Below are 18,077 nucleotides of genomic sequence, written 5' to 3'. Positions count from 1 at the left end.
TCCTGCCGAACGGCAACTGAGCTGCTTCCTCATCTCTGAATACGTCTGCTGCCTTCCTCTCTGGGGCACATGACACTGTATGGGGGTGGCAGCGTAGTATAATGGGTATGGAACTGGTCTTGTAATCTAAAGGTCACAGGTTCGATTCCTGGGTAGGACAAGGTACTTAACCTGCATTGCTTATATACGTATATCCAGCTTGTATGTATCCAGTATATATCCAGCTGTATAAATGGATGCAATGTAAATGCTGTGTAAAAGTTGTGTAAGTCACTCTGGATAAGAGTGTCTGCTAAATGCCTGTAATATAATGTAATGTACAATAATGCTGTGTGTTTGCTATGATTGAATGAGAAGCACACAGTCTTATCAGTGTTTTTACATAGAACTTGTTGACCTGTCTAGAGCAGGAGCTCTTCTCTCCTTGGTCCTTCTGCCTGTCTGCCTGTCCAGTCGTCCTTCCTGACCCCCCCTCTCTGTCTGTCTGTCTGTCCGTCCAGACTGAGCGCGTGCGGAAGCCCTGCCGAGTGATGCCAGCGCAGTGAGCGGCGGCACCATGCGGGTCACGTGGTCAGGCGTCGCGCCCTTCGTCATCGCCACCCTCCTCGGGCTCGCCCGGTCCCAGTCGCAGGAGGGACCCTTCGTTCCAGGTGAGGAGCGCACCTGTCCCCAACCGTGAGACGGGCTCTGTGTCACATCACGCCAAGGCTGAGGGGTCAGGGCAATCAAAGCCTCAGCCCAATCAATGGCCTCCGATGACTGGCCCAGGGATCCCAGCTGCTGATCAATAATAATCAGTTTCTAATTCATCATTAATTGATTACCTCTTAGGCTTTCCGCCCCATTTCCTACCTAGGAATTGAAACAAAATCAGATTCACGCATGCGATCGCTGGATTTAGTATCTGTGCAGCTTTTCTTGTACAAGGTCCAAAAATCTCACTCAATGTTGTAGTATTTGACTACTATTTTGTGCTGGGGCTGTTAAATAATAAATAATTAGCAGTAATTTCACAAGGTGGAGATTCACATGCCAGAAATGTATGATAATTACAACCGACACACGTTAAAAAAGTAATATCTTAATTAATATGCAGTATATAAAAATGAACAATGCATGAACAGAAGTGTTGGTGATAAAGACATCCCATTTCATGGACAAATGGGTAACTGTACCTCACGTCAATCGATACGTGAGTAATGGGGATGTGCGATACGCGGATTTGCAGTCCTCCGTTTCAACTGGTTGTGGCTTTGTCCCCGTGTTATTTCCATTGGTTTCAGATTCCTGAACTGTCTGTCTGTCTGTCTGCCTGTCTGCCTGTCTGCCTGCACATCCACCTGTCTGTCTGCCGCACTGATACGCATCTCGCCAACCCCGACGTGTTGGGAGAGATAAACCGCTAGCCGCTAATCGCGTCGCGGCGCGGCGTGGAGAGTTCGCACGGCGGATAAGGCGGGAGATGGTAATTTAGATCTGGCCGAACCCGGATCGTCGGGGGCTGGACTCGAGCGTTTTGTTGACCGGCGCTATCTCGATTCTCATTTCCTGCTGGGATTCCGTGCATATGCCTTTTTTTTTTTTTTTTTTGCGAAAGAACAGCTTGTGTCCGGAATGAAAAGAAAAACGATTCTCGGCTCGATGTGCATTTATTATTCACGGTTACAAAAAAGACACTCATGAATGAAGTCGGTAACACTGAGAAATATATATCACTCACGTTCGTCCGGGGGACGAAAGAACACAGCCCTTAAACCCAATCAGTGTTCAGCGACTGATTTTCCGACTGAAGAGAGCATGCTTGATGTCGCAGATATCGAAGTTCATATGCTCACATAATTATTTCTGAATGCAATTTCTTTTTTTAGAGGAAGTTGTTGCTGAGAAAGAAATGCTTCTCTGAAGGTTTAACACTTGTGGCATAGAATAAAATAATGTGCCTGTAAACCAGTAGTTAAGGCTGTCGAATCTTTAATCTCAAAGCCTAATGTGTTCATAGGTATATGATGAAAGGAGAAATAAACCCATAAACATATATGTAGGTGTTTGTTTCTTTAAACATGCACAAATCCTTCCGGTGACTGATGCAGGAGTAAAGTTGCCCTCAGTGAAAGAAAAAAAAAAAAGTAAAGTGGAGGCAGGTTTTGGTGACAAGCCCAAACTCTGTGTGGCTGTTCCACTTCTGTCTCCTCTTGAAATGGTGGAAAGGAGTCTGAGGCGGACCAGGTGTGGTGGAGGGGGGGGGGTGGGGGGGGGGGTGGGTCGGATGGGGGGGGGGGGCACTGTCACTCAAAATCCGCAATCAATTCACGGGCACCACCTGTATTTCCCCTCTCTTTCACTCCCCTAATTGTCATCTGATGGGGCGATCGCTCCAGGAATTGGCTCTTGGATGAGGTGTTTTCACGCTCGCTGCCCTCTCTCTGCTCTCTCTCCTTTTCCCTCTGTCCCTCTTTCTATTGCTTCTCACCTCTCATTTACTTTTTTCCCCTGCATTTCCTTCCATTTTCTTTTCTGTTTTACTTTCTTTTTGTACCATCCGGGAAAGCAATTTACTTGTCAACTTGGGCCTTGCGTGCTTCCCCTACTTATGAGTCTCAGTGGTGTGTGTGTGTGTGTGCGTGTCTGAGTGTGCATGTGTGTGTGTGAGAGCGTATGTGTGCGTGTGCATGTATGCGTGTGTGTGTGTGTGTGTGTATATATGCATCTGTGTATGTATGTGTGTGTGGGTGTGTGTGTGGGTGTGGGTGAGCATGTGTGTGTGTGCGCATATGCGTGTGTTCGAATGTGTGTTCGTGGGTGTATGCTGCTGTAATTTCAATCTTGGAATTCAATCTCTTTGCAGAAGCGTTGCTCTGCATGGGCTGTGCGGATGGCCAGGGGTCTACAGGCCTTGTGATGAATAAGGCAGGAGTGCACCTACGTACACTCAAATTCCCCGTCTTACAGACCCGATGATATCTGCTGCTGCCTGCTATTTAAATCAGGAATGTGTTCACGTTTTCAACACCACAGCCTGCGTGAGCTTTTCAAACGCTAGTTTTTGTAAAATCCATTATTCGTGGTCCTAAGTAGCGATCTTGCATAGATAAAAATATGTCTCTTCGCATGGATATCACAAATTGTCTTCTTAAATCATTCATAAATGGTGCAATGGGAATAATGTAGGGATTTTTGCCCATAGACAATCCTAAAATCGCTAATGCTGCAGATAATAATATGCATTACTGTCTCTCTCAAGTCTTATTTCAGTAGTGAAGCCACAAATACAAAAATAAAATTTAAAAATGGTGCGTGTGTGTTGTGGGGGTGGGGGGTGGGGGGTGAGAATCACAAAAGTAAAAAATAGACACTGAGAAACAGAAAAGTACAAAAATGTCTACTGGAAGCAAAGCCTCACACGCCTTCTCCCTCTTTCTTTACTCTCTCCATCTCTGTCTGTACTACCATTCTAGTCTGTCATATGCATAAATACATATATATATGCAAGCCTTTCATTTCATATTAAATCAATAAATGCTTAGTTACGCGGGCACCGTAAATTGTCTTAAATACAGCAGAATTGCTTCGGAGGGCCATTCCTCTGGGAATGAGAGGGGACCTCAGGCAGATCGGAACTTTAAGCGAATCCTCCTAAGACACAGGAAGCTAAAGCTAATCGCGCGTAAAAGCCCTGCTGCTCGCTCGCTCGCTCTCTCTCTCTGCAGTTCCCCGCCAGGGATTCGAGGGGTGCGCAAGAGAGAGAGAGAGAGACGTTTTCGGTTCGCCGGTGCTCCCCCCTGAGCCCCGGAGTTTGCCCCCACGTCTGAGCGTCTGAGCGTCTGAGATGGTATCGGGGGCCCAGGAAGGAGCTCGCCGGTGGGCTCTCAGCCATGAGATGAGTGAAATGACTCGGCCTGCAGTCAGGTACCCGGGCCCCCTCTGCCCTCCCTTCGAAGGGAACCTGGCTGCCTTTATCTTTCCGGAGAGGTGACACGCGCGCGGGAAAATGTCAAGCAGTCTTTCTTTAACCGCGGGGGTAAAATATTTCGTGACAGCCCCCGGTCTTTTTAATTCGCCCTGGCCCGGGGGGTAAACAGTGCTGCTTGGGAGAGAGAGAGAGACCCCTATAAGCTCATCTCTGTTTTTACAAAAGAGCTTTTTTACCGATTGTTGATTTTTCTCTGAGTCTTTCATCCGTCTTTGTGTACTCTCCTCTCTTCTTTTCCTGTGGGAAGATGAGCCTAACAAGATACCGTCACTACAAATGTCAGAGTCCACCCTGTGTCATGGACACACTGCAGAAAAGGCTGAAAACAAATGTATGCATCTCTCTCTCTCACTCGCGCGCTCCCTCTCTCCCTCTGTCTCTCCCTCTTTATTTTTTTATTTTGCCATTTTTCTTCCCCCAATTTAGTCGTTATACCAATTCCCCGTGTGTATCACATTCCTGGTCGATGCGCTATCCTCTGTCGGTCTGGGGAGGGTGTAGACTACCACATGCCTCCTCCGATACGTGTGTAGTCGCCAGCCACTTCTTTTCACCTGACAGCGAGGAGTTTCACTGGGAGAGCGTAACGCCAGGAGGTTTATGCTATCTCCCCCAGATCCCCTCCCTGCTGAACAGGCGCCCCGTCCAACCAGTAGGGGTCGCTAATGCAACAATCACCCGCGAACACTGCCAATCGAGTGCTTATACCTCTACACTACCCAGACGGCCCTCTCTTTTTATTTTTAACTAGTGCTAGGTTTACTGAGACCCTGCGTTACAATCTTTCCACATTAATTATGGAAAACATGTTAAATTCCCCTAATAATACCCAATGTCCATAATTATTCTAATAAAATTTGAAATGCTAATGTCCTGCTGACACAGTGAATCTGCCCTCCACTCTGAAATTCCTCTCTCTCTCTCTCTCTCTCTCTCTGTCCCTCTCTCTCTCCTCTCTCCTGACCCCATCCTGATAACTGCACATCATCTCAGAGTCACAGAGGTTAGCGCGCTGGCCAGCTTCCTGTGATTACATAGCCACCCTTCACAGCGTCTCAGTGAGCTGTGTTTCCCTTCCACTGTCTCTCTCTCTTTCTCTCTCCCTCCCTCCATCCCTCCCTCCCCCAATCCCCATTCTCTTGTCACATCCCGGTCCCACTCTCTCTCTTCTCCCTCTCCTCTTTCCTGACCCCGCCCTCATCATGTGAGCATGACAGAGGTTAGCGCGCTGGCTAGCTTCCTGTGATTACACAGCTGTCTTTCACAGCGACACATTGAGCTGTGTTTCCCCTCCACTCTGTCTCTCTCTCGGTCTCTCTGCAGCTCAAGTGCTTATTAACGGCTTTGGCCTTTTCCCACCATGTTTATTCTTTCACATTTCTCCTTTTTTTTACGAAATACGGCTTTGCGTAGCGATGGAAAAGTGCGAAAACAAGGCTGTCGTTATTTCCCTGTGAAGTTTAACGTGCCTCCTTTGCCTGTCGGTTGCTGACAGCGTCAGTTACGTTTGAACAGCTGTGCGTTCCTTTTTAACGGTCCTCGTGTACATTTTCAGTCGTTTCCCCGGTCGGTTTTATTTGAAGGTGGTGAAGCGGCTGCCTGCGAAGCTGTAAATTGCCTTTTGATTTGTCTCTCAGGTCGCGAGAAAAGGTGAGGACTTAATTCAGCGGAATAACCCTCTTCAGAGAGAGAGAGAGAGAGAGAGAGAGAGAGAGAGAGAGAGAGAGATCTGTTTGACTGCCTTTTTCTCCGCCTCAGCCAGTTTAACCTTGTTTGCTGATCAAACGCTGGGCTCAACTCGGCGAAAAGCTGCTCTCTTAGCGCTCGGACGCGCAGTCGCTCCAGGGGCCAGCAGGGGGACGGGGCGCTCAGAGCCCTCTCCCAGCAACATGGCCGACGCACGCTGTTCTAGTAGCTTCCGTCGGCCCGGTCTGCGGCCTACCGTACGGGGTCGCGCCCGACACCGGCACCGTCCGTGTTTTTTTTCACGCCTCAATGCGCTCTGTATTCAGCCTCATGCGTCTCTTTCTTCTGTGGTTGTACAGTACGGTACGGTACTGTGTGTGTGTGCTTGCTTGCTAGCCCGCCGCAGCGCTACGAGGGGTATTGAATTACACGGAAACCGCACTGACCTTTTTAAATTAAGAAACCAATTGCCCAAGACGGACACGGAAGTTTATAACCGGCGCGGCGGCGGCGGCGGCGGAGAAAACACCGCGAGGAGAATGTATCTCTCTCCGAAACGCGCCTGACGCACACCTGATTAGTGTTTCGCACCGCGAGTCACCCCGTTTTTTATTTTTCCATCGCCCCCCCTTGTTTTCTTTAGCGTAGGTCTTTGATTTTATTGTGGATGGGGAGGGGGTGGAGGGAGGAGGGGAAGGGGGGGGAGAGGTTGGCTCGGTGTAGAAATTACATCACGCTCAATTTTATTTTTGCCGCCAGTTTGACATTGCTGAATTTCACTGTAGAATTGAGCCCCAATGGCTATATCTGAATTCCATTCTAATTGGACACTGGGAACGGGGGGGGGGGATGAGACAGTCTAATCCCAGCATGGTACACGGAACATTCGTTACATTTCCCCTTTCTCATTTCATCTCCATCGAGGTCTGCGGGGTCTAACTGGTAATATCTCCTCTTGGCATGCAGCAAAGGAAAGCTCTTACCAGTGAGATGGGGGGGGGGGGTAATCTGACATGCTATGTATGGGGCATCTTGTTGGCCCATTTTTTTTTTTTTTTTTGAAAGAAATTATTATTTATGAATTTTTTTTTTTTCTCCCCAGGAAGAGCAATTGCGGATTGCTCCATATGGCTCTTTGCAAATTGTCCCTGGTAATTGTGTTTGGATGGAATGTTTCCTTTTGGCACCGAATTTCCATTTTTCTCAGGGCTGTGATTTGGGAGAGGGGCCGCATGGTAGACTGGGGAGGCATAAAGGAATGAATGCGAGAATGAATGGTTCTTGACGGAGATTGTAAATGTGTGGTACCTTTTCTCTTTTTTACATCTTCTGCTTTTTATGTATTGTATAATAATGGCTGATTTGTTTCTAGGAAGTTTGTAAGATCTCTGCCACTACAAAATAAAATTTAAAAAAGTCGATATCCTTCCTGTAGGTTATGCACATATGCTGATATAGTCTCATCCGCGTCGTTGGTTTATGCAGAAGCAATACGCCGAATTCCAGTTTTATGCATTAAAAATATAGAATTACGGTAAGTAATTTTTTTTCCCCACAGTAATCATATGTTATGGAACATCTCTGAAGAGAATCCTCATAACGATGTATGAATTTACACCTCAGTGGGGTGTTTTTTTTTTTTTTTTTTTTTACACACTTAATTATACTTTAAAAAAAAATTACAATATAAAATTCAATGCAAAAATAAAGGTGGGGGGGGGGGGGTTAATCTCTCTGGCGTGCATCCCCACTGCTGATAAACTTCAGGAGGATAGTGAGAACCAGAGGCCTGTCCCAGCAGTGAACTCTCCGAAACAGTCCTAAAACCCTGATATTAGAGATAACCAAATCTGCAGGGTCAGACAGACATCGCGTTGAATCTAAAAGAAAAACTGCGTTTTTCCACCAATTGTGGCTTTAAGCCTAGACTTAAACATGACAGCACAAGGCATACATTGCTTATGCATAATCTTGTTTAGCCATGGAGAATCCTTGGTCCATCACTTGATCCTGTTCTTATCGTCATTGGGTGAATTGCGCAGACAGTTTCTGCTGTCCCTCCTGTCAGATTAATTTCTGTGCGTGTTGGGCATGTTTTTTGCCCCAGCATGATGCTGGAGCCATGGCATTATCCTCGTGGACTCCGGCGTCTGGTTCTGGTTCTGCTGCTTGTGTTTGTTTTGGTTTTTTTGGGGAGGTTGAAACTTGGGAGCCGTTCTGATGGCGTGGGGGCTACGGAACAGGAGAGTTTTTGTGGTGAAAAGTTGTTTTTCGTGGTTCGCAAATGGTGTAATCCGCAGTCTTGTCCGCTCTAATTAACAACCCACAGTAGACAAAAGAACCAAAGTTTTCTATCCTGGTCAACAGGACTGTAAATGTGAGTCTCTTATCTCTATAAAAATGCAATCACAAATGTGTTCAGAAAATGTAATGTGTTCATTCTAGTTTATCTAGTTTAGCTTCGGACTGGAGTGGACCAAACTTCTGGTCTGTGAGCAGAAACCGATTATCGTAAGCAGAGCTGGAAAGTCCAGGCGTCGGGAAAGTGAAAGTCTTGCCGTGAGTTTCTTCCACCCATGAACTCTGGGCCAGCTGATTTCATTCGTTAGTTCTACCTCCTGGCTGGAGAACTGTGCTAATTAGCAAGTCCGGGTGATTGGAACAAAAATACTTGGGGGGTATTTTTACTTACTGAACCTGGATTTTACACCTCTGACCGTGAAGCCTGCAAATTCACTTTGTGCTTAATTTGCACTTGAACTTGTGCAACAGATTGCAAAATACCCAAGTCCAATTAAACAGCCTGATTCAGGGACCCTCGGTAAGACTGAAACTTTTAATTAGGTGATAAAGCCCAGACGTTAGCATGAAATTTAATACCTTTGCTACTGTGTGGCGCTTGTGCAGTTCTTTTAATTTATGTGTACGGTCCACAATGTGTGCATTCTTTACGCGTCGCTGAAACGCTGAAACACACCAATCTTCGACACGCTCCTGAACAGTTTCTCCTGCGACGGTTGCGTTTATTTATTTATTTATTTATTCATCTTGATTCATGACTTTCCTACGTTCCCCGAAACAGAAAAACGAAAAAGAGTTTTTTTTCCCCGCGAAACGACTTGTCGTTTACACGTCCTCCATCTCCGTTTTTACCTGAAGGCGAGTTTGTCTCCGGATAACCTTATTGTTCCGAGCGTCTGGCGATGCTTCTGGCCCCGGGGCGGTGAGAGGAGGAGCACTTATCACCTCCATTCTTTCTGCTGCGTGCGGCAGCCGTTTAATTACAGCGTTGGGGCGGGGCGGCGTCTCCACCGCCTGCCCCGCACACACACCCTCAGGCCCGCGTTTAATGATGAGAGATTCCCAGAGAAGGGATAGGGAGGCGTGTGTGTGAGTGTGTGAGTGAGTGTGTGCACGTGTGCGCGTGTGAGTGAGTGTGTGCACGTGTGCGCGTGTGAGTGAGTGTGTGAGTGAGTGTGAGTGAGTGTGTGTGTGAGTGCGTGTGAGTGTGTGTGAGTGAGTGAGTGAGTGAGTGAGTGGTAGTGAGTGAGTGAGTGAGTGAGTGAGTGAGTGAGTGAGTGAGTGAGTGAGTGAGTGTGTGCGTGTGTGGTGTGAGTGTGTGTGAGTGTATGTGTGTGAGTGAGTGTGTGAGTGAGTGTGAGTGTGTGTGTGAGTGTGTGTGTGAGTGTGTGTGTGCGTGTGTGAGTGTGTGTGTGTGAGTGAGTGTATGAGTGTGAGTGAGTGTGTGAGTGAGACAGACACACAGAGACAGAGTGTGTGAGTGTGTGCGCGTGTGTGCGCGTGTGAGTGAGTGTGTGTGTGTGTGAGTGAGTGTGTGTGTGTGTGTGTGTGTGTGTGTGTGTGTGAGTGTGTGTGAGTGTGTGTGTGTGAGTGTGTGTGTGAGTGTGTGTGTGCGTGTGTGTGTGTGTGTGTGTGTGTGTGTGTGTGAGTGAGTGAGTGTGAGTGAGTGAGTGTGTGAGTGCGTGTGTGTGTGTGCGTGAGTGAGTGAGTGAGTGAGTGTGTGAGTGAGTGAGTGTGTGAGTGTGTGAGTGCGTGTGTGTGTGTGCGTGTGTGTATGTGTGTGCTTGTGTGTTTACAGTATTTGTGTGTGTGTGTGTATGTGTGTGCTTGTGTGTTTACAGTGTGTGTGTGTTTACAGTGTGTGTGTGTGTGTGTGTGTATGCTTTATGTGTTTCTCTGCACCCTTAACACATAAAAAGCCTAACTACAAGAACAAGCGACTCGGCTCATCTCTGAACATATCATTGTGTCTCTGATTTTGACGGATCCATTGGCCTGTAAAAATCCCAGCCAGTAATTTTGTGAATAAATCCCTCTGCGTGTGGAAGTATTAACACACTTTTCCACCCATATTTACCACCGCGAAGATGCTGCTTTCAAATTTATGGAGCGTGGGAGTCGGGGAGGCCCGGAGGGAGAGGCGTCTCGAGAAAATGACAAAGATCTGAACATGAAAGTGTCACGTCCAAGCAAATTAGCAACACTCTTAAACTGACTAAACAAAGTCCCCGGACGGAGAGACGCTGAAGCCCACTGTAATATACTGTTCTGTCAACAAAACAGCCGGATCCCTCTAAAGCCATCATAAAAACGCTGACAGCAGAAATAATCATTTACCATCCGAGCGTCCGCTGCGCTCCGCACGGTCTCTTCCTGAACTGCCCTCAGATTGTTTATAGAAAATGTGTCACGCTTGCTCTCTCTCTCTCTCTCTCTCTCTCTCTCTCTCGCTCTCTACATTCCCTCGTGTAATTGAAGTCATTATGTTTCGATGATCGGCGGAGTTGAACCATGGGCGTGCGAGCGTCTCTTCACCCTGTTGTTTTTGATAGTGACAGGGCGGGTGAGGGAAGAATGTCATATGCGATGCAGTGTTGAAAACACGTTCGGTAAACACGGAGATCATGGTGACACAACAGCAACATTGTTCGTCCGGTAATACTGCACCGGGAGCACGTCTGTCAGTGTGACGTCTCCGTGGTGACGGGTGGTATGACAAGTACAGTGGGATGCAAAATGCTAAAAAAGAGAAGAATGAACTGGGATTGTGGAGATTCGGTATTCAGGACAGGCTCGGTCAGTCTTCATAGAGATGTAAAGGTTTTGAAATTAAATTTGAATATATGAGTTATTTGTACCGTATGAGGTTGTACCATGCCTCGCTAAGACAAAGAACTGTGCAGGGTTACAGTAAGGATGTGGTAGTTTCTGTCAAGTGTTACAGAATAACATTTATGTATTTCTTTGTTTACCATCTACCTAATGACAACTTTCAAGCCATGTTGTAAATGGGCACAGGCATCACTTTCTTATGAAGGAAAAAATAAATCTTAGGAAGAAATAACATGTTTACGACCTAACAAAATTATAAGAATGCAAAGTATGCTTTCTCTACCCCACCTGCAAGAACGTTACTTGGCTGGCTGAGTTCAGTTTGTTTTCTGGAGAACAATATAAAATTGGGTTCTAATAATGTACCGAATATTACTGTCTGTAGCACGTACACTTGGACGTGTCTGACATCTAAAATCGTTGTTGGAGTGCCATTGTGATCATGCAAGGAGCATAGAAGGCCAGGGGCGGTGTGTATGATTGACTGGTATGTGGCATAAGCATGTGTGTTATGTAGTATTCATTCCCATGTGGTTTGTCCATTTGAGCATTTCAGACTGCGTCCAGTCTGCATTCACACAGCACCCCCCCCCCCCACAGCCAAGTGTGACAGAGCGGGATTACCCCCCCCCCCCCCCCCAGAGCTGCCGTGAACAACGACATGTCAGGGATGACCCCGCGGCAACGGAGAGAGAGAGGAAGGAGGGAGCAGGAAGGGGAGAGAGAGAGAGAGCAAGAAGGGGAGAGAGAGAGAGAGACAAGAGAGAGAGAGAGAGAGAGGGAGGGAGGGAGGGAGGGAGAGAGGGAGGGAGGGAGGGAGGGAGGGAGGGAGGGAGGAGAAGGGAGAGGAGCGGAGGGAGGGAGGGAGGGAGCAAGAAGGGGAGAGAGGTCGTCTCCCCGCGGCTGCCGAAGAACCCGCCGCACCGCAAATTAATTTCACTGCGCGGCTCCCTCCCTCCCAGCGCATGCCGGATACGCACACAACCTCTCCCCCCCTGCAGCAACACCCCCCCACCCCCCCAACCTGCCATCCCCTCCCCCCCCCACCCGCCATCCCCTCACACCCCACACCCTCTCCGCTGTTACATCTGCAGCATCTTCAGCAAGTTCGTTTTCCGTGCACAAGCTTGTAGTGCTCCACACAATGACCCCATGATGTCACCTGTTATTCATTTTTGGTTGCCTGTGACTCATGGGAAGTTTTCTCAGAAAAGGTGTTAGGCACTATCATTGTGCTTTTCTTTGTTCAAGACCGTACAGATCATCTTTCTCTGGGCTGGGGGCTCGCAAAGTGGATTCTTTGTCTCCCTTTGACCGTGCGGGAAATTGTCGAGCTGGTATTGAGGAGGATATCGAGCGCTAACGTTCTTTTCTGAACAGCGTCTGTGATTCCGTTTCCAGGCGTTCAACGCGAGCTCCGATACCGTCGTCGTTTTCGGTCTCTTTGAAGAAGGCCGTGGCTTCTTTGTGTGCGTGGGCGTATGCGTATGCGATAAAAACCTTCTCTCTCTCCCTTTTTGCGTTCGAAATCAATTCGATGAGGTGTTAAGAGGTTCGCGGCGAAGAGACAGATGGTTTGCGGCGTGATGAAAGGAAACACTCTTTTCAGTGTCACCAACCTCACGTTTCGCTTTTTTCTTTTTTTTTTCCTCTTCTTCTTTTTACCCAAGAGCCCTCTGCTCGCGTACAATCTCGTCTTGCAGAAAGAGGAAGCCAATGGGGAGGAGGGATGGAGGGAGAGAGGGATGGAGGGAGGGAGGGAGGGAGGGAGGAAGAAGAGCGCGAGACAGAATGTCAGCAGTCAGCACTGCTGTGTCAGCCCTCTCTGTGGTTGACCCCCTCCAGTAGCGACGGTACCCTTTTGGCTCTTGACACCCTTTATTGGGTTAATATTCGGCTAATCCATTTCTCATCGCCTCATTCTAATTCTGTTTTTTTTTTAAACGCATTATGGCGCGCGTGTGGTCAGTGCAATGTGTTTGACCTGACAGAGGTCAGAGCCGGATTTTTCTTTTTTCCTGACAGCGTAAGCATGAAACGAAGCTCTGACAAGGAGGTTAGGTCACAGTATCCAGCAGAACTGCGCGCTTTGAGACCGGGTTCGAGGGATACGCGTTGCACTGTGGCCTTGTGGAAATGTGGGCACCCATCATGAGAGAACTGCAGATCCAGGTCGGCCTCCTAGGTGGATGGAAGCCATGTTGGACGGCCAAGGGGGAGCGTTTGTGACAAGGGGACTGCATTAGGGCCGTAAAACTGCATTAGGCCCCACTGTGCATGTTTATGGTAATGCTACTGGAATGAATAATGTCACTGGTATTTCTCGGAACTCGTAAAATAAAATTTAAAAAAAGCATGCTGACCTGCAACTTTTCTCCCTGAATCAATGCAATTTATGAAATGAGAAAGCTCCTTGGAAGAAAAGGGGGGTGATTGTTTTGCACGGATTCTTATTTTCGCCTTCCTGCGATACAGCATTCAGATGCAGTCAGGTGTGTGTGTGTGTACAGGAGGGGTGCATTATGGGAGATGGGGTTTACGATCATACGTAGATGCACATGCTTTGATATTTCTGTGCTGCATGTCAGCAGAGGGAGATGAATCATTCTGTTGTGGCTGAAAAAATTCCTATATTTCCCCAGCAGGAATCTGTGAAGGTTGGATGTTGACCAATTTAAAACTCGATCATCTGCAGCTTTCAAAATATTTCTCTCAGTTATGAATGAGTTATCATGTCACTAAAAGGGGGGGGGGGGGGGGGGGGTGTTCGAAAAAAATTGCAGCAATCTCATCTAGGTAGAAGTATTGACTTTTTTCAGAATTGGGCCACACTTCAGAACTGCTTAGGTTGCCATGGTTATGCTTCAAAATCGCCGTGCGCCGGCGTTTAAATCCGTCGTCTAACTTTGCCGATCGCGTTCGCCCGACTTCAGGAGAACCCACCACTTTGCGGGTACGTGCCGTACAGCCGTGAGACGGCGCCCTGGCATCGCCGACATCCCGACCGCGGTGGAGTTAAGTACCGCGGTGACGGTGAAATCTTCGGCAAAACGGGCACATCGTGTCCCCCCCCCCCCCCCCGAGACGGCCTGAAACACCAAACGGTAAATTGCAGTTTGCCGGGGTGTGCTTTGTGAATGTATTAAAATATGCGCCGCTCTGAATGCTCGTGCGCTTTTTTGTTCCATTATAAGCTATCCCTATTTTTTTTAGACCAGGCCACGGGAGCTGATCTCTCCCGCTCTCCCGTCCCATCCCATTTTAAAAGGGAACCTGTGCCGCTCCATTCATTTGTCAATCACACGACAAAGGATCCGCTGCGGCGGCGGCGGCGGCGGCGGCGGCTCCGGCGGTAATTGTCGGCGTCCCCCTCGGCCCCGACCGAGGCCCGGCGCTTTGCATGTGAAAGGGCGGCCGGGATGACGAGCGCCGAATTTAATGGCGTCTTTTGTCCGTCCCTGTCCCTGACCCCACCCTCGCTCGCTCGCTCGCTCTCTCTCTTTCCCGAAAGAGATGCGTTCTGGGACGCGGGACTGATAGAGGAAGGCGAGGAGGAGGACTGCTTTCTACCATAACATTCTGATCCAGGACAGAGCGGATTCTGACAAATAATCAGCACAGTGATCTCTCCTGTGCGCCAGCACAGGTTTGGCTCCTGTGCACTAGCACAGTATTCTCTCCTGTGCACCAGCACAGGTTTTGCTCCTGTGCACTAGCACAGTGATCTCTCCTGTGCACCAGCACAGGTTTGGCTCCTGTGCACTAGCACAGTATTCTCTCCTGTGCACCAGCACAGGTTTCGCTCCTGTGCACTAGCACAGTATTCTCTCCTGTGCACCAGCACAGTGAATCTCACCTGTGCACCTGATCTGTCTTTGCTCTTGCTGTGGCACAGCACGTTCGCAGTTTTGACTGCTGATACTCATCTGGTATTTACCTGGCTTTCTCACTGCCTGTTTTAAATTATACGGCCGTGGTTTTAATGGGTCCGCAGCAGCGTGCTGTTAATGATCACGAGGCTGCTCGTTAGGGGCGTACTTGTTCCTCTCTTCGGCTTCTGAAGAGGCTGCTCACACGTGGAGAGCGATCTGCCTTTCCTCCACGCCTGAAAACATTCTGCATCTCCCTTTCGGTCTCCTTTTCCTTCTTTGTCCGAAGCATAATGAATAATAACCATAATAATGACTCGCGCACGTATCACTTCAAAGCAGCGTAGAGGTGGGGGGCGGGGGAACCCCTGTGTTCAGTTCGGTTTTGCTGGATGCGGCAGATCGGCGTTAAGTAAACCGCTTTCAATTTTCTGAATGCCGCTCTTGGATTTAATCAGAGGCCCGCGTCTCCTCGTTCTCCCATTATCTGAACAGCGGCGGCCAAAGCTCTGCCAGCGCTTTGCGAATTGGCAAGCGTTACCTGGATACCGCTCACTGCTTACTGCGCAGTGAGTTACATTGCCAATAATACCACTTTTCTCCAAAAAAGAGAAAACTCAATTAGTCATCAAATTTTCATCTAAAGTACCGAATTAGATAATAATCTGTTGCTCTTAGTTACTGTAGCTTGGGCAGCTGAACTGGGAGGAGAAAAATGAGCAGCGTGCATTTTAGATTTTTTAATAATCTCGTCAGAACAAACACGTCCGTACATTAGCAGGCTAAGCAGGTGCGCTGAAGAGGCTCATTAATGGGGTTTTATACCGTAAAGGAGCGGGCCGGAGAAGCCCGAAAACAGATAATTAGAATGTTGACTCAGCGTTCATGTTTGCTCACTGAGTTAAATGCATGAAATAAATGAATAAATAAATAAATAAATAAATAAACGACATTTGGTTTTATGTAATTACTGGGAGAAGGGCTGGTATGGAGAGCACCTGAGTGCCTGTCCTTGCTGATGACTGCGTAGGCCTACTGGACTAACCTGCCTACTTGCCTCTCATCCAAGAGATTCTCTTTCACACAACAGCTATTTAACAAGTGAATAGAGTACCTTTTCTTTTCTTTTTTTTCCTTTCTTCCCTCATGAATATGTATCTCAGCTTAGAGTGGCAAAAATGTTATTTGATCCGTTCAGCCTGGTGTGGTAATGCTTCAGCTGGGGTACAGTTAAGTTACAGGGCTAATGTGAGCCTTGTGTTTGGAATTATGAGAGAATACGATTGTACCATGGCTTTCCCACAAATCTACCACCACCCCCCCCCCCCCACGCCCACACCCCCCACCGCTCAAAAATCTAGCCCGTAAATTAAGTTTCAAATATAAGGGGGAAGTCTGGGATTGGTCCCTTGATAAGGGTTTCACTTTATCTGAGGGATTGGGTGAAGTGCAATTTTCGACAAAGCCTCTTATATCACCACCAGTATCACGCTTGTATTTTGAAAAGTTGGGGACTAGTCCAGTCCAGAACAGGCTGAGGGTGGCACAGGATGTTGTCATTCCTCAGATATTCGTGCCACCATTTTGTCTGTCAGGTTTCCTGTCCTACGCAGCTCTGCCACCAGCTGTGCGTACCTTTGGACCTGCGTGGGAACAGGTTCCGCACTGACTGCTGTCCAATCACGGCACAGGCGCTTGAATTCCGCAGCCCCGCCTTTTAGAAGTCTCATTTTATTTAAAAGATAATGACTTTGTGTTCCATGCACACCTCTCTCTCTCTCTCTCTCTCTTTCTCTTGCTCGCTCTGTCTCTCTTCCTATCACTCTCTCTCGCCCCCCCTCTCTCTCTCTGTCTGTCTCTCTCCCCCCCCCCTCCCTTCCGCCTCCTCCCTCCCTCCACCCCCCCTCTCTCTCCCCTCCTCTCTCCTCTCTCTTCCTCGTCTCTCGTCCACTCTCTCTCCCTTTCTCTCTCTCTCTCTCACCCCCCCTCTCTCTATCTGTCTCTGTCTCTGTCTCTCCGTCTCTCGCTCTGCACTCCCTCTTCATTGCCTCTGTCTCGTCTGTGTCCCGCACGTACTGCACAGTCCTAGCGTGGAAGTGCCTGCGACGCGCCGTAGGAAGGACGGACAGCATATAGGACCGAGAGCAGAGAGAGTAGAGAGAGAGAGAAGAGAGAGACGAGAAGAGTAGAGAGAGAAGAGGAGAGAGATGAGAGAGAGATAGATAGATAGGGCCCTGCTTCTCTGTGTTTTAGGAAATGAAGACAGGGTGTGGTTTTTTTATTAGCTGCTCTTATCTGACCGGTGTGAGGCTGTTCCACCTCCACCTTCATTACATCACCAGCGGCTCTCTCCTCCTCCTCCGTCCCTCTGCTGTCTGTGTGCATGTCAGTGTTTCTCTAATGGCGTGGATAAGAAACAATGTCGGGGTGTGGGGGGGGGGTGGGGGGGCGTTGGGGATGTCGATCAACAGGATTAATGTCTAGACTTGAGGGGGTGTCTTTCCGTTTGCTGAAATGGTAATCGGGGAGATAAAAAAAAAAAAAATCCTTGTGTCGCATTATACACAGAGCTGAATGATATCAACACGATAAAAAAAACCTGATAGCGAAAAGGCAGAAGTGTTGTAAAACCTTCAGTTTTTCTGAAACAAAGAAAGAAGTCTGGGGGAGGTCTCTAAACTCGCGGCTGTACTAGGAAAGGGGTAGCTTGCGGTATACAGTGGAGCGCCAAGAGCAATGATGGCGTCTGTTGTCATTCAGAACTATTTTAAACAATTTGTGTGGTGTATTTGGAATGACACAGATGGCTGCATTCACCATCATAACTTTATACAAACAGAAGTGTCCTCCCCCCCTCCCCCACCATTTTCAATTAATGTAATTCAGATCTAACATGAAGATAGACGATATGAGGGGTGCCCAGCACTGTCCGCTATTGTTTTTATAGCGCAATCGTCCTCGCCAAGAGGCCGTTACATTTGGCCCCGTTCCTCTGCCAGTTTGTCCTTACGAAGGGACGGAGCGATCTGATAGGTCGAGGCTCAGCCAATGCCGGCTGTTTTATCTGGTTTCGCGTTACGTTTTGTTTTTGTTTTTTCATCGTGACCCGTTGTCCGGCGCTGCCGATGGACACGTTTTCCGACGCGAGCAGATCTGCGATCGCATTAGTTCTGCGAACGGTGCTGCCCGTGCAGTCAAGGTCCGGTCAGGAAGATAAAGCATTAATGTCACGCGCAGACAGATGCACGGGGAAGGGTCGATGAGTATCGTGTTCGTAATTAATTTTGCATGCGGTGAGTTATGTAATCTGAGGGCGAGCTGCGGGAACATTTTCAATCACACAAAAGGCTTCGTCTGAAAGAGAAGTACCTTTGGCACAATCTGACTTATTGATATTTTGTCAATTATTCATATATTTT

General features: G+C 48.2%; 1 protein-coding gene across 1 annotated transcript in view; it reads left to right on the top strand.

Moving 5' to 3' along the window:
- Positions 1-18,077, top strand: part of robo1 (roundabout, axon guidance receptor, homolog 1 (Drosophila)) — a 434,162-nt gene that overhangs the window by 116,233 nt on the left and 299,852 nt on the right. Inside the window, exon 3 of the mRNA XM_064301511.1 lies at positions 501-650. Within this exon, the coding sequence (XP_064157581.1) occupies positions 557-650 (94 nt within the window). The 5' untranslated portion in view covers positions 501-556. The remainder of the gene's footprint in view (positions 1-500; positions 651-18,077) is intronic.

The sequence above is a fragment of the Anguilla rostrata genome, chromosome 12, assembly GCF_018555375.3.
Source record: "Anguilla rostrata isolate EN2019 chromosome 12, ASM1855537v3, whole genome shotgun sequence".
NCBI classification, from domain to species: Eukaryota; Metazoa; Chordata; class Actinopteri; order Anguilliformes; family Anguillidae; genus Anguilla; species Anguilla rostrata.
Note: the sequence above shows the minus strand (reverse complement) of the source record. Positions and strands in the feature narration are given on the sequence as shown.